Here is a 25,287-nt window from a genome sequence, read left to right on the forward strand (position 1 = left end):
AGTGCCCTCTACCTTCCATAGCTCTGTTTCTGCTGTCTTTGCTTCCCTTTCTGTCTTTTTTTGGGGGGCAACCAGAGTTTTTTTTCTCTCAGTGATACCAGGATCCCTGCCCATGGCTGAGCTAGCTGGTTTGGATGGAGCTTGTAATCCCTTCCTATAAAAAAGTCCACAGCCACCACCAAAGTTGGAGGTAGAGGTTGGGGTCAAGGCTCTAAGCATGGGTGAGCCTCCAGCCACAACCCTGATCTGGTTTTCCTGGGGGGTCCAACCGTGCAGACCTACCCATATGAGAGATGCAAGGGAAAGCCTGTGAGATCCCTGTGTTCTGAGAGGAGCGGGAGAATCCCCTCACCCTATTTTTAACTTTTGGGAGCCGGTGGAGTTGCAGACAGGGCGCCTGCCTGTAGGACCATTTCTGGGGTAAACCTTCAGAGGGTTCTACATGTAGGCTCCTGAAACGTCTTGAGCCTCTCAGAGGATCAACGATTGCCTCATCTATTGGTTTAGGTCAGTAGGCTGTGGGTAGATATGGTAGGACTCTCTCAGACAAGGAGGCCTGGCAGTGGTAAGACCAGTAGCAAGAGTTTTACTTACTATTGGTCTGGCATGAGCAATGGTCACCATGTCAAAGGGGTAGCCAGAGGTGTCTCCAGCAGACTACAACCATCTGTTGTAGAGGTTACTCCAGATGATGAGCATAAAATGTGACCAAGGCTGAAACATAGTCTAGGGTTCATGTCTGTTGTTGCCTCCTACCAAGATATGTGAAAGTGAAGAAAAGGAGATGTCGGATTGTCTCTGAAAGGGATAACCTAGCACGGAGGAAGCCAAGGGGACATCCACAGAACTCATGGCTGTGGCAAGTTGATGCCTGTTGCTGAGAGTTACTTGGCAAGGGAGGGGAGCCTGCTTAGAGACTCACGAGGCGTGACTGCCTGGAGTAGTGCAATAGGATAGGCTAGGTGATGCACCCCTGACATATTGATATTCTATTTTAAGAATGTAAAAAAAAAAAAAAGATAATTTAAACCATCTTATTCTGCACTAAATGTTGAAATAAAAGAGTTCTTTATCATCTGGAAAGAGTATAATAATAAAAATTTGTCTTATCATGAATAGATGAATTAAAGATATAGAATACTGGAGGGTCTGTGCGCAAGGTGGATTTGTGCATTATGTCCCGTGTTAAGTCCCATAACACATAAACAGAGTGAAAATAACAAGGCAAAGTTCAAGTTTTTCTGCCAGTACCTTTCCATTATTGTGTGCGCACCAGAGAGAACTAGGCAGTGTGTTTTCCACCATAAGTGAGGTACGATGTGGTCCACAAACGGTTTTGATTGTACACATGAATGTCAGTGTTCGTCACTGCGCCACCTATTTTCATACAAAACTAACATAACTTGTCAATGAATTCATCGTTATTATGCCTGGCTGTCAAATAGTTGAGGATAAGTATGTCTAGTGTTAACAAATAAGGAATTGCATGGGTAACGCGTAAGCCCTCCATAAAGGCCCTTGGAGGGTAGCGTGCCAACAAGGGTAGGGCATTATTAGGCTTTAGTAAAACTGAATCGTACTGGCCCACAGGGTAAGGCTGATAATCTGTGTTACATTGCAATATCTTTCATTAATTCAAGGAGAGAAAAAAAAAAAAAAAAAAGGGGAGGGGAGAGAAGATATACAAGACATGAAGATCTCCGCAGGTGAATACGTCATGAGTAAATAAATACAGTAAAAGTGCTGGTTATAAAAGTGAAAATGAGACTGGTAATTTACATATTATTTATTGTTGTGTCCTCTCGAGATACCCAGCCTAACATGATGAGTGGTGAGAAGAAACATAATATGAAACAGCATTTAATTTCAGTGATTGCCCCAGGCTTCACTTATTTATTGAACATCATTGAAAGTGAGTCGATTTGCATGTGCATGCCTGCCTAGTGACCTGACTCCCCCTTCCCCAGGAAAAAATTAAGCTAGTTTGCAATCTTTTTCTTTTTTCTTTTACTTTTACTTCTTGAAAGGCAAGAGGAATTACTAACTACTTAATGAGAACAATTTTGAAAGCTTGTGGATAAAAATAAAGAACTTAAGACACTTAGCATGATAACCCGACATAACCTATTGCGTAAACCCACCAGTAGACGCACTGAGCCGTCTTAACCTTTCTTCACTTACAGTACTCCATGCAGAGTAACTGCAACGATTGAGGACAGTACAATATCTGCCATCATAGCAGATGCAATTTTACACTACTGGTAAAACTTTTGTGGCCGTATTCCAGTCTGGAGGTTTCATAGCTAATACTGTCTGCTTAAGGTATCACAAACTGCCTCCTCTATTGTAGCTTCTGTTTGGTGTAATGGCTGATTTCCATGTGGTCCAGCAATATCCTTAACAAGACATTTGTCCCTTCTATGTTTTGGCTAATTACTTTAAACTCTTTTAGGGAACCTGTAGTTTCAGTGGGCCTTTTTTATAATGTTTTGTTTCCCTTGGCAGGTCTCTCTCTGGCATAGGAAAAAAAAAGCATTTAATGATTGCCTGAAGGACATTGCTGGGGTGACAAAGGAGGGAAGGAAGTCAAGAGATTGTCAGGGTCAAAGTACACTACCTCCACACTATTGTAACCTCTCCATAGATCAAAACCTTGTCTTCTTTCCTTAACCTTGCTCCAGCACTTGACCCTCTGTCTCTGTTTTTCTTTCTCTCTCTGTTTCTATATAAATAGGGGTGTTTCCGAAATTCTCCTAACATTTCTTCCACATCAACATGGAGGTAAAAATTAAGGTGTGTTCTCTATGGGGAAGTGTTCCCCCATCCTAAACACGGCATCTTAGCAGGGAAGTGCTACCCTGCTGATTACCGATACCTCACAGGCTTGCACCTTATGCAGTCTTGCTATACAGTATTGCCCTGCTGCAAACTTGCCATATGGCCATCCTCATAGCCAATCTAAGGCAATAATCTGCAATGTGAACAAGTACTTCTTGGAAGAAATACCTGAGAGAGAAGAGAGAGAGAGAGAGAGAGAGAGAGAGAGAGAGAGAGAGAGAGAGAGAGAGAGAGAGAGAGAGAGAGAGAGAGAGAGAGAGAGAGAGAGAGAGAGAGAGAGAGAGAGAGAGAGAGAGAGAGAGAGAGCAAGTAGAGGGTGCGGGGCAGTAATAGGAGGTAGAGAAGCCTTCACAAAACTTGTCTCCTGTGTCAAGTAAGTATGATTTGCTCATTATCCTCACTTGCCCTACAACATTTAAACAGAAATGCATAACTATACCTTGTTTACTTAACCTATATTCCTGGCGCCGAGGCGGGTTTAAAAGCTGGGCGCTCATTGGCTGCACCCCTATCTCGCTAGCACCCACGGAGAGGCTGTGTCTCGTATGTCCAGTGAGAAATGTTTTATTTTATATGCTATAACTCACTTCATATAAGGGATAGCCAGATTTGGTTAACACCATAAGACTCAGCAGTGACTGTATAATCAAGATGTATTGTAGAAAATTAACAAAAGAAAAAAGATAATGGTATTATGACAAGTTGAACTAGCGACAATTTCATAAAAATGTTTATATCCTGTTTTGTTTTGCTCGTTATTTTCAAAGGATGTTCATTGAATGCTGAAATATATTATTGCATCATATAGGAAAAACTATCATGAACACGATAGTGTTATCAGAATGCAGGTAAACCTCCACTTAATGAAAACAAACTGTCATTTGTAGCCACACGTTACTCGCCACGGCTTACGGCGAGCCACTCCACCACCACCAACACTACCACAGAGCGGCTCGCCGCAAGCCGCGGCAAGTAACATGTGGCTACAAATGACAGTTATATATATATACAGTAAGGTCCCGAGTTACGTCAGAGTTACGTTCCTGAAACATGACGTAAGTCGATTTTGTACGTAACTCGAGTTTTTGTACTTTCAAAGCATATTATCGAGTTTTCAACCAATAATTTTTATGGTTATTCAGGTAAGTAAAGGTTATATTGTTATATTGGTATATTATTTACAACTATGTAGGAATATATTGATTAGGGCCGCGAACGCGAAGGACTGCAGGTTGCCGAGAGGGGCGGCCTGAGGCCGCCAGGAGGGTGGGCAGGTCGAATGTTGTGACGCCCAGGGCGGACAGCTGGGAGCTTTGTGGAGTGCGGTAGGAGTAGAAGCATTATATAAGTAAAAGGTTATATTGTTATATTATTTACAAGTATGTAGGAATATGAAACACAAGCTTGTTTTTGTTGTTGATTAGGGCCGCGAACGCGAAGAAATGCATGTTGCCAGAGGGGTGGATGCCTGAGGCCGCCAGGAGGGTGGGCATGTCGAATGTTGTGACGCCCAGGGCGGACAGCTGGGAACGAAGTGCAGTGCGGTGGGAGTAGAAGCGTGGGCAGCGGGGCAGGAAATGCAATAGGAAAGGGCAATAGGGATCAGCAGACAAGCGCAGACGGTGCAAGTCAGCTGCGAGTGTCGTGTGGCCCAGGTGAAGGCTCCGGAGTTGTTATTGTTGTGATAGGTGCATGAGCCCTCAAGGTCGTCAACCTCCCCGTTGTCATGGTAATGGGCTTCCCATTTTCTTCTTCACTCCCTTACACACAGCTGCTGCCTCCCTTCTCATGCCTTTTAATTGTGTCCACTTTTTCTTGTAGCGTACTGGTTTTCCTTTTTCTTAGCATCACTGCTATCACTCAGGAGTTTTCTTTTGGTGCCATTGAGCAAGATACTAAGATAGTCAGCAAACGCAGATGTAGGAACACTCTTGCCAGGGGCGACGGTGTGGTGGAACTGAGGATAACCACGAGAGTGTTATTGTATTCAAGCATGAGGTGGGCGGTGTGGTGGATAACCACTAGTGACGCCTGGCCAACAATAACAATAAACCCCGCACTTTACGATTTATAAATTTTCTATTTTTAAATCTTAAATTGCCTTATAGTGGACTGACATAAGTGCGAGTTTGATGTAACTCGAGACCTAATCCGTAACCGGGACCTTACTGTATGGGACTCTCTGAGACACGGAGGCCTGGCAGTGGTGAGACCAGTAACAAGGGTTTTACTTACAATTGGTCCAGCAAGAGCAATGGTCCCCATGTCAAGGGGGTAGCCATAGGTGTCTCCAGCAGACTGCAACCGTTTGTTGTAGATGTTACTCCGGTTGATAAGCGTATAATGCGACTAAGGCTGAAGCACAGTCTAGGTTTCATGTCTGTTGTTGCAGTATACGGTCCAACCGAGGTGTGTGAAACTGTAGAGGAGACATTCTACGCCAAACTCGACTCTGTACTGGATTAGTGTCCCTGTTGTGGTGTACTTATTGTCTTGGGTGACTTTAATGCTGTCACTGGCACTGAGAGAGCTGGCTACGAGTTATGTGTTAGTCCCCATGGCTCTAGTACCAGGAACAACAACAGCTCTTTCCTTCTGAAACTTGCAAGATCTAGAAGGTTGAGAATTGCAGGTTCTTGGTATCAGAGACCAGCACTACACCACTGGACTTGGTATAGCAATGTTGGAGGGGTAGCAAAGGAGATCAACCATATCCTTGTTAGTACTCATTGATGGATCCTTCAGAAGTGCAGAGTTTTTCGGAGTGCTGAGTTCTTTGTGACTGATCACAGGCTTGTTGTTGCTACACTCAAGCTGCATGTCAAGTCCAGAAAGCCTCCAAGATGTGACCACACTGTGTTTCATCTTGAGAAACTGAAGGACTAGACATGTACCCAGGAGTATGCAGTGACGGTCTCCAGTTGGATTAGAGTGCTCGACACCATCGAGGACCCAGAAGAGCTATGGGATACCTTCAAACATGAGACTCTTGAGGCTGCCAAGGAATGCTTTGCCCAAGGTCTTGGAGTGGCTACGCCTCGGTAGAGACGCTGGACAGTATTGAGGAGAGTCATGCTACCAGACTTGCTGGGAACCACGACCAGTACAGAGCTCTGTCACATAGGTCCAGAGCTCTCCTAAGGATAGACAAGGAGAGATATGCCAGAGGTTTCACTGAGGATATAGAGTGTCATTTAAATGCTAATGACCTCTGGCCTGCCTATCGAGCTCTGAAGAAACTCCACTCCAAGTCTACATCTCAAGTGAGCACTATCTGAACAGCAAATGATCACCTTGTATTGGATACAGATGGGCATATGGCTCATTGAGCTGAGTATTATGAGCAGCTGTTCACAGTGGATCCTCCAAGCGGACAGCTCCAAACTGTAGGATTACAGATGCTGGATGGATCCACCACTGATGAAATTACACCCTCCATTGATGATGTCAAAGAGGCTGTGGCAAAGCTGAGGGGTGGTAAGGCAGCTGGCATCTGTAACATCAGTGCAGACCTGCTCAAAGCAGTGGGGGTGAGGCCACGATCTGTGGTTTGCATGCTGTCTTGACTGCTGTATGGCATTCAGGTACCATTCCCCCTGACTGGAAAAAGGGATTGGTCACCCCTATCTGGAAAGGGAAAGGGGACCAACAGGACTGCAACAACTACCGCAGTATAACACTGCTCAGCATACTAGGTAAGGTGCTTTCCCATTTGCTCTTGATGTGTATCCACAGTCACCTGCTGAAACACCAGAGACTTGAACAGTCTGGGTTCACGCCTGGCAAGTCAGCAACTGACCAGATCCTAGTGCTTCGCCTATTGGTGATGCGTCAATGTGAATTTCGACAGGGGATGCTTGCAGCCTATGTCCATCTCAAGAAGGCGTTTGATTCAATGCATCAAGAGACACTCTGGGATCTTCTGCATCTCCGTGGGATTCCTGCAAGGTTTACTGGTCTTTAACTGGCCTCTATTCCAGGACTGTGAGTGCTATGAAGTATGGAGGGAGCGTGTCCAGCTTCTTCCCTGTGAATACGGGAGTATTCCTGGGTTTCCTAGCCCAAGACCAAGATTCAGGTGTTTGGAGGCTTAATGGATGAAACAGTACAGTCTGTCCATGCATGTGGCAAGGACATTGAGATTTTGGAAAATTTCACATACCTTCATAGTGTAGTGTGTAACAATAGTGGGTCGAGCCAGGAAGTTGTATGACAGATTGGCCTGGCCCACGGCGTTATGGACTTGCTCAACACGAGTATTTGGTGCTGTCGGTACCTATGCAGACGAACAAAGATTCAGATTTTCAAGTTGCTGGTGATCCCCATCTTACTCTATGGTTGTAAGACATGGACACTCAACACCGAGCTGAGGAGGCAAATTGATGTCTTTGGTACTAGATGCCTTTGCAGGATCATGGGGCATTGCTAGTATGACTCTGTGTCAAATCAGCGATTGTTCCATGAGACGGATTCGAGGCTGATTACCTGCACGGTCCGTCAACGCCAACTGTGACTATATAGGTATGTGGCACATTACCCGGCAGCCAATCCTGCATATCGGGTTGTCTCCAAAAGGGATAATTCAGTATGGAGGAGGCCAAGGGGACATCCACAGAACTCATGGCTGCAGCAAGTAGATGCCTCTTGCTGGGAGTTACTTGGCTGTACAGGATGGGAGCCTGCATGGAGACTCATGAGGTGTGACTGCATGGAGTGGTGCCATAGGATACGCAAGGTGACGCGCCCCACGGCATATGCCCCCCATGATTGATTGATTGACTTCCAACCAGCCTAGGAACTCAATTCACTATGAGTGTCACTTTGCTGACCCCCACAGGCAAGCAGTGACCAATCTCCTTATTAAAAGTTTTGTAAATCATAGATGAACAAAATGATTTACAGTAGCGAATTAATTTGTCTGGTGAAACTACCGCCAAATGCGAATTTCGCCAAGCATGAGTTCTTTATAACATATAAATTGCCTAAGAAATGCCTCAATCAGTCTCTGGTCATTGCCAAAGTCCCTCTTTTGACCCCTAAATACCATCTTTCAAGCTGAAATAAAATCTTTTACCTTCACATATTAGAACACATGTACAAAACAGACCAATAAACAATAAATAAAGCTAATAAGACATGATATAAAGGCTGTAACTCCCATTTTTCCAGCCGTTTCCTTCGCCCACTTATGTCCTTGCTGCCACCACCATTGTCCTTACCCCTCACCGGTACCACCTGTTACACTGGTAGAGGCCATTTTGGCAGTAAATCACCAGAATTCGTTCCCACGCTAGCAGTACAGAGGGTAGCACAATTAAAATGGCTGAAAGGGACTTACACTGCGTTATGATAGGTTTAGAGAGAGGTCTGACGTCACCGGGGAGCCACGTGGTTCGCCATGCGCCCACCAAGTTTGAATTCAAATCGCCAAGCGTGCACTCGGTGATCTGTGGCCACAAACCGCCAAAAGTGAATTTCACCAAACTGAGATTCACCAAGTACGGGGTCTTACTGTACAATGGTACCTAGCATGTAGGAATAGATAAATATGGGCCTTTTTGTCTTGTTTATTGTCATATGTGTATTCATCTGCACTGCCATGCTGAAACTATGGATTTTGTACAAGAGAGAGAGAGAGAGAGAGAGAGAGAAAAAAACTTTAGTAAAAAGAAAAGAAAATTGTTAGCATCTGACCAGTCCATTATTTAGCAAAATCCATACCTATGAGGTCCGTTATCGTGAGGTACCACTGTATTTCCAAAATTACTTCCAAAATCATTCCAAATTTTGTTCGATATCGCTGATGAGGCAAAAATCGTGGGATGTTTTTTTATATAAAAGATTTCCTCCCATCCTAAATGTAGAATAGGCACGTGGGAGACGGGAGTGTGACCTTACCTATACCTCTAAGTGGTGGTGGCTCTTTACATGTATTTATCATTATTATTATTATCATTATTATTATTATTATTATTTTATAATAATCATTACTATCATTATTATTGTTATTATTATTATTACACCCAATGTATGATGTTTATAATATATATTTTGTATCAGCAATCTCTATATCTAGTGTCTCTGTTCTTGGTGCCACCATCTTGACATTCCTCAGTTGGAGGCTTGCTCCTTTGTCACACAGCCACATGCACTCTCGTCTTTCTCTAGCCGACTCTGTACTCTGGCCACTAAACTTGTATTCTGCTTTCCTGAAGAATACACCCTCTGTGATAAGCAGTGTTTAGTTTTCACCTCAAACCTGGTGAGGTGTGGAGCCCTTCACCAGGACATATAATTGGTGCCAGGGGACATGCCTGCCCCTCACCTTAACCTGCTGAAGCCATTGCTACCAGTTCTTGCTGCCAACCTCAAGGCATCGCTTCTTTGGCCTCCTGCAAGCTTGGCTCCCTGTCCTGGTCACTGGCTCCTACTACCTGCTCTGTGCTGTCCTCTATCAGCAGCCACAATGTTCCTGGTGAGCCTTTTTTTTTTTTTTTTTTTTTTTTTTGTTTGTGTGTGTGTGTGTGTGTGTGTGTGTGTGTGTGTGTGTGTGTGTGTGTGTGTGTGTTGTGCCTTCATCTTCGTATCTGCTGGACACTGCTTGTCTTGGCCCAACCCACCAGCCCCTAGCAAGCCACGCATGCAGCGCCCACTCGCTGTTAAAATCTCCTGCTCCAGCCTACTGTTCTGGCACTGTGTGTCTTCTGGAGGATGTGGTTACATTTCTGTATCACATGTCACATGAGTTAGAAAGTCCTACCACCTTGTTTTGTATTTCCTGCAATTTTTTTTTAGCTTTATAGGCTGTGGTTTCCTGCCTAATTGAAAATAGAGATGTCTCAGTACTGTGTGTCTTGAGCTGTGATTGGCTCTATGGTCTAGTGTGTAACTTTTCATTGGCTCTCAGCATACCCAATCTATGATGCTCACTGTTATTGGCTTTCATCCGTCATGTGATCACTAGTGCCTTAGTATTATATTTTATCATATTTTCTGTGCTTTTCTCAACAGATTTTTTCTCTGTGAATATCTGTGCACTGAACATTTTTCCTAGTGTGATCTTTCGACATTTTCTGCATGCTTTGTGGTTTATAGGTTATACGTTCAATTTCTTTCTAATTTACTTAAGTTACCCTTGATTTTGTCATGTGTTGAGTCACATTTCTCTTTATATGCTATCAGCTGATTTATGTAAAAGTGATTTTTTCACACATGTGTATACACTTTTCATGTTTTTTTTTTTTTTTTTTTTTTATGTTAAGGCCTATAGTGCCTGTAGGCACACTTGAAGAGTGTATGGGAAGCGCTGTTCAGCTTCCGCCCATTAGTGGCGCAGGCAATTTTATTTATGGTGGTACCCATATTTGGGCCCATATCACCCCTGAAGCTCATCTTGGGTGTAACCACCTAGAACCTGGATATCATGGTGACATGTAGGTAACTTTAAACCACTCGACAAATGGCAAAGTGTTTTAGGCTGTACGTGGTGGGATTCGAACCTACGCGTGGACGTCTGCCCGATCCCACACTCACCACCTTATCCACTACGCCACCGCCTCCCCTTATTAGTGTTAATATTTATTATCTTGTAAGTTCTTTTTCTCATTACGTTTATTATATATCAGGTATATATATATATATATATATATATATATATATATATATATATATATATATATATATATATATATATATATATATATATATATACATATATATATATATATGTATATAAACAGGTAACTCAATTTACGCGATAGATGCGTTCCAAGAGCCATCGCGTATATCAAAATTCGTGTAAAACAAACATGTAATTCTCATAAGAAACAATACATAATAAGGGGGATGTAGTTCCAAAAAATTCGTAAAAAAATATTCTATTTATTTGGCTAAATTAACATGTTTTTATTATTTACCATTCTAAAAACTATAAGTGTATTTAAAGTAGAGGGAAAAGCAAGAAATAATAAGAGAAAGCAAAAAATAATAAAAGCAAACAACAAAACAAAGAATATGTAAACACAACACTCAATGCATCACTGCCTTCACCACTCACACCACAGTCAGTCACCATCTCCCTCTGAGCTTTACCACTTTATAAAAAATCCACTTATCAAAAATAACCCCACATGCAGAAGATGAAGGACGTTTTGAGGCCATCTTTGTGAATTATAGGTAGATTGAAAGATTTTGTCTGTACTCAGTGCTGGCATACTGCAAATGAGGCACAAGATGAGCGTAGCTCCCATCTATCGGCCAGCTCCAGAACTCTTTGGCGCACAGTTTGAAATTGCATCTAGTGCTCAGTTTGAAAATACGGTTCAGCCAAATCGCATATAAGCAAACCGATTGTGCAAATTTAATTAATTTTAATATTTTTTCGGTCACATTATATGAAAAACGCATAAATCAAACACGTGTAAATCGAGTTACATATATTTATATATATATATATATATATATATATATATATATATATATATATATATATATATATATATATATATATATATATATACAGTAAGGTCCCAAGTTACGTCAGAGTTACGTTCCTGAAACATGACGTAAGTCGATTTTGTACATAACTCGAGTTTTTGTACTTTCAAAGCATATTATCGAGTTTTCAACCAATCATTTTTTATGGTTATTCAGGTAAGTAAAAGGTTATATTGTTATATTATTTACAACTATGTAGGAATATATTGATTAGGGCCATGACGAAGGACTGCAGGTTGCCGAGAGGGGCGGCCTGAGGCCGCCAGGAGGGTGGGCATGTCGAATGTTGTGACGCCCAGGGTGGACAGGTGGGAGCTTTGTGGAGTGCGGTAGGAGTAGAAGCATTATATAAGTAAAAGGTTATATTGTTATATTATTTACAAGTATGTAGGAATATGAAACACAAGCTTGTTTTTGTTGTTGATTAGGGCCGCGAACGCGAAGGACATGTTGCCAGAGGGGTGGACGCCTGAGGCCGCCAGGAGAGTGGGCAGGTCGAATGTTGTGACGCCCAGGGCGGACAGCTGGGAGCATAGTGCAGTGCGGTGGGAGTAGAAGCGTGGGCAGCGGGGCAGGAAATGCAATAGGAAAGGGCAATAGGGATCAGCAGACAGGCGCAGACGGTGCAAGTGAGCTGCGAGTGTCGTGTTGCCCAGGCGAAGGCTCTGGAGTTGTTATTGTTGTGATGGGTGCGCGAGCCCTCAAGGTCGTCAACCTCCTCATTGTCATGGTAACGGGCTTCCCATTTTCTTCTTCCCTTCCTCACACACAGCTGCTGCCTCCCCTTCTCATGTCTCTTAATTATGTCCTCTTTTTCTTGTAGCATAATGGTTTTCCTTTTCTTAGCATCACTGCTGTCACTAAGAAGTTTTCTCTCTGGTACCATTGAGCAAGATACTAAGAACTTGAGTCAGTAAACGCTGAAGTAGGATAACACTCTTGCCAGGGGCAATAGTGTGGTGAAACTGAGGCAGGGTGTTATTGTATTCAAGCGTGAGGCGGGCGGTGTGGCGGGCAACCACCAATAACAATAAATCCCGCACTTTATGATTTATAAATTTTCAATTTTTTAATCTTAAATTACCTTATAGTGGACTGATGTAACTACGAGTTTGACGTAACTCGAGACCGACGTAAACCGGGACTTTACTGTATATATATATATATATATATATATATATATATATATATATATATATATATATATATATATATATATATATATATATATATATATATATATATATATATACAACGGTCACGTTATAACAAAAACGCGTCAATCAAACACGTGTAAATCGAGTTATCTATCTATCTATATATATATATATATATATATATATATATATATATATATATATATATATATATATATATATATATATATATATATATATATACACAGGCAACCCCGTTTAACGAAGGTTCACACAATGAAATTTCGCTACAACGAAGGTTTCATTTTACTACCATCTGCTCGTTTAACGAACACCAAACTCGCTTTAACTAAGTTTTATCCAAGTAATTTTTTCGAAGTTTGAAAGCACCGCTGTATCACGCAAGCCGACAGACTTTTGAATACACCAGCGCCTCTCGTGGACAACACGTACACCACTCACTCCCCTAGTTCAAAACAATAACAGCGTCAGCAGCAGCTCGTCTTCCCTCACTCAATTTACTACCAAAACGCCCTGCAATTTCGCCTAGCGTTGCTAAGAAGACCAGGAAGTCTCTTACTCTCAAAGTGAAGCTGGATATCATTCACAGACACGAGAGAGGCGAGAAAACTAATAGCATTGCTCGCCACCATCAACTGTCTCTACTATTTTCAAGTCCGCAGACTCCATTAAGAAGGCTGGTGAGACCATATGTTCCTTGCAAGCTAATAGAACCACATGAACTCGTGACTCTAAATAAGATAAAATGGAAAGCCTTGTGGAAATGTGGTACATAAGTTTTGTATGTGATACAATGATGCACCCTTTGTTTACATTCCACAGGTTGCCGGTTAGTGGCTTTCCCGTTTCACTCTCCCTCCCTTCATAAATATAAGATCAACATTATAAAGTTACGTATATACATACATTAGTGTACATTATAATGACTTAAATTTAACTGCCTAAATGTTTAACTTCATAAATTTTTACTTTCATTAAACCTTTCACTGTACTATGATGCACTCGTTTTGGTTACTCTCAATGGAAGTTCAAGTCAGGGGTTAAACTTGTTATAATCGGTTCGTTTAACGAAGTTTCGTTTAACAAAGGTCTTTTTTAGGAATGTAACCCCTTCGTTAAGCAGGGGTTGCCTGTATGTATGTATGTGTGTATATATATATATATATATATATATATATATATATATATATATATATATATATATATATATATATATATATATATATATATATATTTGGTAGTCATTATTTTAACTTTTATGCCTTTATATTTAAATCTGTTTTATGTTTTGTTTTAGACCATAGATGACAAAAAAATGTTGAAGCATTTAGATAGATTAAAGATGCTGCTCACTGCTGCCTTTGTCATTTCTCTCCTCTTTTGAAATTAAGACTTCCTAGAAATCACAATAAGAATATCAATACAAGAAGTAAAAGTAATGTTGGCTGGACTTGACAGAAAGAAAGTGACAGGACTTGTTTATTCATCAAATTGAGTTCTCCAAGAGTGTAGCTCCTAACACTCAGAACAAGTTAATGTGCTGAAGGTCTAAAGAACAACATAAGCCAAAGTAATAATGTTGGATGGACTTGATAGAAGGAAAGTCATAGGATCTGATAATGAATCAAATTGAGTTTTGCAAGAGTGTAGCACCCAACCGTCAGAACAAGTTAAGTCCCAGAGAACTGAAAAATTATAGGCGTTCCAATATATAAAAGGTGAATAGAAAAGATCCTTTAAATTATAAACCTATCCCTTAATAAGTATAATTGCAAATTTCTGTGATAAAAAAAAAAAACTGATAAAACAATTAAATAAAAAGAACACATTAACAAAAAGTCAATTTGGATTCAGGGGAGGCTGTTCATGTACTGTACTAAAAATTTTATTAGCTTCTACACTAAGAGTAATAGATAAAGCAAAGTAAATGAGAGAGACTGATAGATGGACTGTGTTTACCTGTATCTAAACTAAAAATAAAAATAAATAAAAAAGCCTTCAATAAGATGCTGCACAAAAGACTAATATGGAAACTGAAATATATATAAGGAATTGGAGGACTAATAATTTTAAAATGGATGGAAGACTTTTTATGCAGTAGTGAAACAAAGACAGTAATTCGGAATAACAAATCAAACTGGAAAAAGCTAATAAGCGGAGTCCCCACAAGGATGTGTCCTGGCACCAATTATGTTTGCAGTATACATGTATATAAATTATATGGTCGAAGGCATAGAAGTATGTCTGAAGATAATGTCAAAATAACATGGAAAGTAACAAACCAGGAAGATTGTGATGCCCTACAACAAGACCTTCACAAATTAAATGATTGGCATACTAAATAGTAAATGGAATTCAATGCATAGAAGAATAGTATCAAAAATTTGGAGAAAGCAATAAAAAAGTTAGAGGAAATTTCTCATGAGCTAATGAAAGAATAAAAAATGTCAACAGAACAGAAAGATCTATGAGTAATTATGACAGATATGCTATCATCAGAAAAATACAAACAAAATAACTGGAGAAAAATATAACTTACAAAGAAATATAAGAACATCCTTCACATATCAGAATGAAGATATGATCAAGAAATTAATAACACTGATGATAATAAGATGACTATAATATGCAGTGATAGTGTGGTCACCAAGACTGAAGAAAGGAATTAGAAAATCAGAAAGAATACAGACAGCAGCAACAAAAATATCAATAAGACTAAGCTATCTCCTATATGAAGAAAGATTGAGAGAACTGGGATTGGTTGCATTGGATGAAAGGAGGCAAAAAGGAGAGGAGTGGTTTAAAATGACATCCAAACTATGAAACCATCTGTGGTGAAGTTTACATCAGTAGGCATTAGACAAGTCGGAAGGTGATAAATCAGTACAATGAATAAAATACTATGAACATATTACCAATAATAAGATACCATCATCTTCAAACACAAATCTAAACCTAAAATTAATTTCCTATGAAGTGTTAATGTACATTTTTACAGATAAAAATGGTTTAAAATTAAAACTATGTGCATTACTTTTTCTAAATATATATAAAACCTTTCCTTGTGCTGTCTGTATGTGTCAGGCTGTCAGCCATAATTTTCTGTGTACAATTCTTCTTTTGATTAGATACACTGATATTCTTAGAATTTTTTTTCTTAGTACATGTATATGGATTGCATCCCTACACAATGTAGCAAGCTGAAGGGATTTGTTTTCACTCCAGTTTGCTTTCCTTTGCCTTGAAGGCCTTTATACTGATTCTTCAGCTTTTGGGAAACTGGAGAATATTTAAACAGCCTCCTGCATTGTTAATTCATATATATATATATATATATATATATATATATATATATATATATATATATATATATATATATATATATATATATATATATATATATATATAATGCCAGCAGAAGATTGTAGTTGTACATTAATATTTGTTTGAAAAGAATAAGAATATTTCAGCATATTTTCTCAAAATAGATTCCTGTTTAACTATGTCTCATTTCCCAGAGGTTATAACATTAGGATGTTGTCTATTTATAATGCTGTTTTGCAACAAAAAAAAAAAAAAAAATCTTTTCTGACATGTAGGGCAACCCATTTTCTTGAGTCATTTTCAGGATGATTCAAATGTATTCTTATATACTCATATATATAAGGGATAGATATGAAAATAGGGGAAAAGAAAGATACAAGTACATTAAAAATCTCTCTCACCTAGTACCACATGAGTGACAGATTCTGTTAGCTGGCTGAGTCTGGAGGCCCTACAGCACCCAGTATCCGCCTCAGCTTCTCCATGTGGTTGGCATTAAATCCTGACAGGAACACACGATAGCCCTTCAGGAAACTGCCTGCCTTCATGGCATCCTGCAAGTCCAGACTTTCCAAGGCTTCTACATCACTGTCTAGTGGAGAAATGAACAAATTGAAGAACATATATCTCTATCACAAACACTGAAAATGAGTTATTTGAAAGGTGCTTACGATGTGAAGGTGAAAATAACTAAAATGAAAATGGAAAATTGTAAAAAGGAAGGAATATAATTGTAAATTGAAGATGACCATTGAAGACTATGCCATAGCCCATAGCTATGGTATGAGAAAAATATTGAATAAGATTTTTTAAAAATAAATAGATAAAAATAAAGATCTAGGGCCAAACCATACAAACCGAAGAAAATGTAAGATCTGTTGAATAGATTACATGGTCTCTAGGAATAAGGGATCTAAAAGAAAGGCTAAGGATCTAGAAGAAAGTCAAACAATAAGAAAACCAGAATACATATAGAGGAATTGCAACTTTATGAAAAATTATTATCTTTGGCTTGATGAATTTCATGAGGAAGTTCCATGTTACAAATATAAAAACAAGACAAAAGGATAAATAAAAATCAAAGGACTGGAAGAGCTGGGTATTTTACAGTCCGCGCTAAAAGTCATCACGTCTAGGGAAAAGCGTGGTGACTTTATGAGTTAAATGTATTTCTTTTCCTGCAACAAAGTCAAGAGAGAGATATTGTATGCCTGGCAGAAAGGTACACCCCTCTCCACCCTCATGCTGCTGAGACACTGCTCAGGCCACTCTCAATTGTCAAAGGCAGTGGATTTTTGGTACTGCCTTGTTTACTTTTTCCTGCTTTCCACACTAATATCGCACTTTTCTTATGCATCACAGCTTAATAGACATGCATGGAAAGTGCACTGATAAGAAAACTATTCAAGCTATCATTGATCTCCATAAAGCAGGTATTAGCAACAAAGAAATCTGCATTCAAAAAGGCCCAAACTCCATACTGTGCAAAAGCTCATACAAAAATTCAAAGCTGGTGGGAGCAAAAATTTACCACTCCCACAAAGGCCACATAAGGTACCTGAGAGGACAAGAACACTTCAAGAGGTAGCTGGAAGTCAATCCCAGCCTTACAGGATGCCAAATTAAGGAAGGAATCCTGACTTATTAGCTGGTGTCTCTCTCTGTACTGTCCATGATAATTTGCGCCGTCATCTTGAGTACCGCAGTTACCAGGCAAAGAAGAGCCACTTATAAATGACTCACAGAGAAAGAAAAGGATCCAGTTTGCAAAAAAAAAAAAAAAAAAAAAAAAAATCAAGATTGGACTACATTTGTCTACAAGACAAGTAGTGTACAGTAGTGTGGTCCGATGAGAGCACTTTCTGTGTGAGTGGTACAACATCTAAAAGAGTGTACAGGCGCCCAGGCTCTGATCCTGATGATCCACACTACACTAAAAAAACCACCAAACACCCTCAGAGTTTAATGGCTTGGAGATGTTTTACTTTCAACAGTCTTGATGATCTTGTCATATTCCCTAAAAACACTGCTATCACTAAAGAAGTGTATCTGGAACTCTTCATGGATAATCTTGAGTCATCATTTGAAAAAACCAAAGATGAGATTTTACAACAAGATGGGGCACCAGCTCATACTGCCAAAATTGTCAAAGAATGGCAAGATAGTTGTGAAATCAACACCATAAGAGATTGACCAGGCAATTCACCAGATATTTCTCCTATAGAAAATTTATAGGCTGTAATTAATGCCAATTTATGAGGCCGTGACACCTCCACACTATCCAAGCTGGAAAAAAGAGCTTCACAATTGAGGTGTTCAGAATAGTAGATATGTAAGTGCCAAAAAAAAAAAATAATAATAATAATAATAAAATAAATAAATAAATAAATAAAAAAAAAAAAAAAAAAAAAAAAAAAGCAGTAAAACGCAGTTAAAATTTTGCAACATTCAGAACAATAACTTTTTACTGAGATGAGGTAGAAAGCTCCAATTTTTTGCAAAATGAAGCTCTATAACAGGGCTTTGCAACTATTGTAAGCAAAATGTAATTACATTCTGAAGTTGCTCATTAACTGCATTTTTCCGGGGGGGCACCTGTATTTTCAGAATGAAAAATTAATAACAATAATACAGAAATCCCCCATGTCCGGATCGCCAATATCCAGAATTCGCTACTATCTGGAGCTGCCCCCAAGCGTATTCAAACCTACCACGCGAGCGATGCCTCAATCGCGCTAGATGGCAGCACTTACTCCCATGCCCTCCCGCTCTTACTAGCTGACAACTTGAGTAATGGCAGCATTATTTGGCGAGTTTGTAGCATTCTTCATCATTCCAGCATGGCAGGAGTGAATGTATGTCTCACCACCAGTTAAGGCGGTATCACACTAGCACTTTTTCCATCGTCTTTAACTGTTCCATCAACTCTTTCCGTCATCTTCAGCCAAGTGAAACTCACCATTTTCCTCTGGCTTCAATTTTTAGTCAAATTAAGATCTATGGCTTCTAATTAACACTTTTATAATCAAACTAATTTTCTTGTTAACCCGCTAAGACCGATGGCCGCAAAATTCGCACCCTCCCATTACCGCAATTATCATAAAAAAGTCAACTCTTATAAATTACTCTGGAAAAAAATCTGCTGTTAGTAGACATGACAATGCATCATCCTACAAGTTCTTATTGCTCTACTCACTATGGTTGTCTCAGAATAATAACCGATAGTTGGATAAGATTGTGGTAGCGGCAACTCTCTGGCACGGGTCCAGCGTGATGTTGATGAAGGCGGTATGATGTGGGGAAGCGTGGCTGGCTCGGGGGAGGTGCTTTTATGTGTATTCTTACATAATGTAAGGCACTGCTCATGTTTTTATGTGTTTTCACATGTTTTTCGTGTTTTCACTCATATTGGCTGATTATAGTTACGTATGTTTTTATCAGGCGTGGGTGACGATGTTGTCACAATAGCGGGGTCGGGATCTACCTCCAACCTGTGCACTTTGCGTCTTGTCCCGCCTTGTCTATCACTTTTATCACTAAACTTTAGCTTCCTCTTAGCACCAGGAGCCATAGTTGTAAATAATAGTTCCGTAAATAAGTAAATATGTAAATAATTATCACCGCGACACGATGCTCACGCACCTCACAGAAATTTGCGGGAGACTAGCTGGCTAGAACGGTGTGCTTCCTGGGAGCCGACAGTACTACCATAGGACTACCCGTCATGACCAAATATAGCAGCGCTACTAATGCTAGCACGGCTTTTATTAGCGCTCAAAGTAGCTGCCCCATTTAAGGACTGTCGGAAGTGTGCTATGCAGCCGTATTTAAGGCCTGTCGGAGTTTTCGAGTTAACTGGAATGATGCTATAATCTCAAATTAATAGAATCTTGAAAAGTATATATATATATATATATATATATATATATATATATATATATATATATATATATATATATATATATATATATACAGTCATACCTCGCCGAACACAAATTCGCCGAACATGAAACTCGCGTTTACACAAATCGGTAAAATATCCCATATTTTGCCGAGCACGACCTGACTCGCGATTGCATGATTTGGTCTCCATTTGAATCTCCCGCTGGTCCTGGTGGATGCACTTGACCTCCCCACCCAAGCATCTTGGACTCTTCGTAATTTGCTGAAAGTCATGGAAGATACAACATCCCTCTTCACTGAAACAGATCCCATCCTGGAGAGGAGCATTACCGTATTTTACGGCTTACAAGACGCACTTTTTTTCCTAAAAAATACTCTGAAAAATACTAGTGCGCCTTCCAAGACGAATGTTGTATTGTAAGGCAGCATCCAACCTCAAGTGAGCTTGGACACTTGACCGATAGTGACCTGGATTTGTATGTTGAGTCATTACATTATGATGTTAGCTTAAGTACCATAATTTAACCTTTTATATTATGTAAACTCAGTACTTAGGTGTTACAAGTATTTCCAATACCATAATCCTTCCTGCAGCCTACTCAGCATGTGGAGAAAACGGGCTGCTCCTTCGTCTCATTGCAACGCACACACATCCTGCCAAGTTATACCTTTATTAATAGAACATCCAAGTGGCTTACTCATTCAAGCAAGAGTCAAAACTTCACTTGTGAATTGTTTTCACATTGATAAAGCCTGTGAAGCACAACTGCAAAAAAAAATAAATACAAACTGCAGCACTGACGCGTTCGGTTTCAGCGATCGGACAAGTGATTCTGTAATGTAAACAACAGGTCCAAAACATGCCGTCGCCTGCCACTAAAACAAGAAGAGATGGACTGTTTCACTGTGTATATGTATTTACCTATGGTGTTTTTATTTACATAGTTTTAAATTTGTGGTGAGTGCTCCAACAAATTTGTAATGAGTGGTGAAACAATAGTGTCTTGCAGACTCCTTGCTTCTTATGTTTTTGTGTTCAGTGGTCGGGTATATGGTGAATGTGTTTTTGTATGTGAATGACTTTTTTTTTTCTTAGAAATTTCTTTCAAATATTAGGGTGCGTCTTCCAAGATGCAGCGTCTTGCAAGCCATAAAATACGGTAAGTTCAAGAGGGGTATTGAGGACCTTCTTTTGCCCTACAAAGAGACCTTACGCCATATGGAAGCATCTGCCAGTCAAAGACCCATCTCTTCATATTTCAAGCCCTCTCCATCCAGCAAATAAACTAAAGGTACTAGTACTATAATTACTTAAAATGTATGCTTGATACTTCATTTATTGTTTTTTTTTCAGCCTTTTTAGTAAAAAAAATTTTTCGGGAGGATCTGGGAACGTAACCCCCATTTTCCCATAGGGCATATTATTTGCCGAACATGATGAGCTCAGGAACGTAACTGTCATGTTGGGCGAGGTATGACTGTGTGTGTATGTGTGTATGTGTGTGTATGTGTGTGTGTGTGTGTGTGTATATATATATATATATATATATATATATATATATATATATATATATATATATATATATATATATACAGTAAGGTCTCGGTTTACGTCAGAGTTACGTTCCTGAAACATGAAGTAAGTTGATTTTCTACATAACTCGAGTTTCCGTACATTTCAAAGCATATTATTGAGTTTTTAACCAATCATTGTTTATGGTCATTCAGGTAAGTTAAAGGTTATATTGTTATATTATTTACAACTATGTAGGAATATGAAACACAAGCTTGTTTTTGTTGTTGATTAGGGCCGCGAACGCGAAGGACTGCAGGTTGCCGAGAGGGGTGGATGCCTGAGGCTGCCAGGAGGGTGGGCAGGTTGAATATTGTGACGCCCAGGGCGGACAGCTAAGAGCGTAGTGCAGTGTGGTGGGAGTAGAAGCGTGGGCAGCGGAGCAGGAAATGCAATAGGAAAGGGCAATAGGGATCAGCAGACAGACGCAGACGGTGCAAGTGAGCTGCGAGTGTCGTGTGGCCCAGGCGAAGGCTCTGGAGTTGTTATTGTTGTGATGGGTGCGAGAGCCCTCAAGGTCGTCAACCTCCCCGTTGTCATGGTAATGGTCTTCCCATTTTCTTCTTCATTCCCTCACACACAGCAGCTGCTTCCCTTCTCATATCTTTTAATTATGTCCTCTTTTTCTTGTAGCATAATGGTTTTCCTTTTCTTAGCATCACTGCTGTCACTAAGGAGTTTTTTCTTTGGTGCCATTGACCAAGATACTAAGAACTTGAGTCAGTAAACGCAGAAGTAGGATTACACTTGCCAGGGACGACAGTGTGGTGGAACTGAGGCAGGGTGTTATTGTATTCAAGCGTGAGGCGGGCAGTGTGGCGGGTAACCACTAGTGACGCCTGGCGACCAACAATAACAATAAATCCCGTGCTTTATGATTTATAAATTTTCAATTTTTTTAACCTTAAATTGCCTTATAGTGGACTGACGTAACTATGAGTTTGACGTAACTCGAGACCGACGTAACCCGGGACTTTACTGTATATATATAGGCATATATATATATATATTATATATAAATATATATATAAGTGAATTTTATAATCGAACCAATTATAACAAGTTTAACCCCTGACTTGAGCTTCCATTGAGAGTAAACAAAGCAAAAGTGCATCATAGTACAGTGAAAGGTTTAATGAAAGTAAAAATTATGAAGTTAAACATTTAACCCCTTCAATACGGTGACGCCTATGTAGGCGTCATGAAGCCCCAGTAGCAAATACGGTGGCCTACGTGAGCGTCATATTTCTTTTCTGAGCTTTCTTCAGTTCAGTTGTCCCGTATAGTGTGTTGAATACCAACTACACACACCGTATGCTGTCCTTGAAATCCTAGTGTTCCTCCCACCATCCTTGTCTCCACCAATCACTAAAGATAAGCTACATGCATCCCACCTTGTGTCTAAAATTACCCAATGGCATAGACTGTTCCCATCTCTCTCTCTCTCTCTCTCTCTCTCTCTCTCTCTCTCTCTCTCATCTCCCTTCCTCCCTCCCCATCTCCCTTCCCTCCCTTCCCCTCTCCCTCTTGAAAGATAAGTTACATGCGTCCCGCCTTGTAACATTCGTGAAAACACACACACACACACACACACACACACACACACACACACACACACACACACACACACACACACACATACACACACACACACACACAAACATAAATCTGTTTTGAGACGATGAAACTGTGCAGAGTCATTAAACAAAAGAGGATTGTGAAATACTACAGGAAGACTTAAACAAGATCTGGAAATGGAGCAAAAATGGAGATGGAATTCAATGTGGACAAAAGCCATGTCATGGAAATGGGAAAAAGTGAAAGACAACCAGTGGGAATCTATAAGATGGGAGATGGAGTAGAACTAGAAAAAGTAAAAAGGAAAAGGACTTGGGAGTGACAATGGAAGAAAATAATCAACCGGTAAGCCATATTGATAGAATTTTCAGAGGCGTATAATTTGCTAAAGAATATTGGAGTAGCATTTCACTATATGGACAAGGAAATGATGAAGAAATTGATAAGTACTAAAATAAGACCTAGATTGGAATATGCAGGAGTTGTGTGGACTCCCATAAAAAGAAACACATAAGAAAATTAGAGAGACTACAAAAATGGCTACAAGAATGGTTCCAGAATTTAAAGGGATGACATATGAGGAGAGACTAAAGGCTATGGATCTACCAACCTTGGAGCAGAGAAGAGAGAGAGGATCTGATACAAGTTTATAAATTGATTAACGGAATGGATGAAGTGGATAATGAGAAACTGATCCTGAGAGAAGAATATGACTTTAGAAACACAAGATCGCATAGTAAGAAACTAAGGAAGGACGATGTCTGAGAGATGTTAAAAATTTAGTTTCCATAAAGATGTGTTGAGACTTGGAACAGTTTGAGTGAGGAAGTGGTGTCAGCAAAGAGTGTACATAGTTTTAAAGAAAAATTGGATAAGTGTAGATATGGAGACGGGACCACACTAGCATAAAGCCCAGGCCCTGTAAAACTACAACTAGGTAAATACAACTAGGTAACACACACACACACACACACACACACACACAAATACAAAACAACAAATTTTCTAATCTCTCTCTCTCTCTCTCTCTCTCTCTCTCTCTCTCTCTCTCTCTCTCTCTCTCTCTCTCTCTCTCCTCTTCTTTTCCTTTCCCTCCCCTCTTCCTCTCGAAAGATAAGCTACATGCGTCCCACTTGTGTCTAAAATATTAGCAAATGTCACTCTCTCTCTCTCTCTCTCTCTCTCTCTCTCTCTCTCTCTCTCTCTCTCTCCGAAGAGAGAAGCGTCCACTTTCCTCTTGAGGCGATATAGTGACTAAAAATAGCAGCATAATACACAAAGGCGACAAGTATGGCAAGCTTGCACGAGTTTCCCAGCTGGGGCACTACCACCCGTATATCATACAGGCGGGCTTTTTTAACATCCGGCGCGAAGGGGTTAAGCAGTTTAATTTAAGACTAAGTCATTATAATGTACACAAATGTATGTATGTAAGTAACTTTATAATGTTGATGATCTTAAATTTATGAAGGGAGGGAGAATGGAGCAGGAAATATGCTAGCTGGCAACCTGTGGAATGTAAACAAAGGGCGCATCATTGTACCGCATACTAAACATATGTACCTATATTTCCACAAGGCTTTCCATTTTATCCATTACAGAGTCACGAGTTCAGGTGGTTCTTTTAGCTTGCAAGGAAGATATGATCTCACCAGCCTTCTTAATAGAGTCTGCTGACTTGAAAATGGTAGACAGTAGATGGAGTCAAGCCATGGTGGGAAGCAATGCTATTAGTTTTCTCGCCTCTCTCGTGTCTGTGAATAATATCCAGCTTCACTTCGAGGGTAAGAGACTTCCTGGTTTTCTTAACAACGCTAGGCGACATTGCAGGGCGTTTTGGTGGCATGTAGAGCAAGGGAAGACGAGCTGCTGCTGACGCTGTTATTGTTTTGAACTAGGGGAATGAGTGGTGTGCATTTTGTCCATGAGCTACTGGTGTATTCAAAAGCCTGTCGACTTGCGTGATACAGCGGGGCTTTCAAACTTGGAAAAAAATAACTGGATAAAATTTTGTTAAAGCGACTTGGTGTTTGTTAAACGAGCAGATGGTAGTAAAAGGAAACCTTCGTTGTAGCAAAGTTGTAGCGAAATTTCGTTGTGTGAACCTTCGTTAAGCAGGGGTTGCCTGTGTGTGTATATACAGGCAACCCCCGTTTAACGGAGGTTCACACAACGAAATTTCGCTATAACGAAGGTTTCATTTTACTACCATCTGCTCGTTTAACGAACACCAAACTCGCTTTAACGAAGTTTTATCCAGGTAATTTTTTTCCAAATTTGAAAGCCCCACTGTATCATGCAAGCTGACAGGCTTTTAAATACATCAGGAGCTGCTGGTACTAAGGCCTGCCTCAGGAGAAATCCTGAGACACCTGTAGAATAAAGATCAAGATCAAG

The 25,287-nt window shown here is 40.0% G+C and overlaps 1 protein-coding gene across 2 annotated transcripts in view; it reads right to left on the reverse strand.

The window, feature by feature from the left end:
• The window catches only part of LOC123514718 (DNA topoisomerase 2-binding protein 1-like), an 89,613-nt gene that overhangs the window by 14,184 nt on the left and 50,142 nt on the right, over nt 1-25,287 (reverse strand). For both annotated transcript variants that reach the window (XR_006677684.1, XM_045272789.1), the window contains exon 7: nt 16,238-16,428. Coding sequence is in view for 1 of the 2 variants with exons in the window: in XM_045272789.1 (XP_045128724.1) it covers nt 16,265-16,428 (164 nt within the window). In the remaining variant the exon portion in view is untranslated. The remainder of the gene's footprint in view (nt 1-16,237; nt 16,429-25,287) is intronic.

The sequence above is a fragment of the Portunus trituberculatus genome, chromosome 38 (assembly GCF_017591435.1).
Source record: "Portunus trituberculatus isolate SZX2019 chromosome 38, ASM1759143v1, whole genome shotgun sequence".
In the NCBI taxonomy this organism is placed as follows: Eukaryota; Metazoa; Arthropoda; class Malacostraca; order Decapoda; family Portunidae; genus Portunus; species Portunus trituberculatus.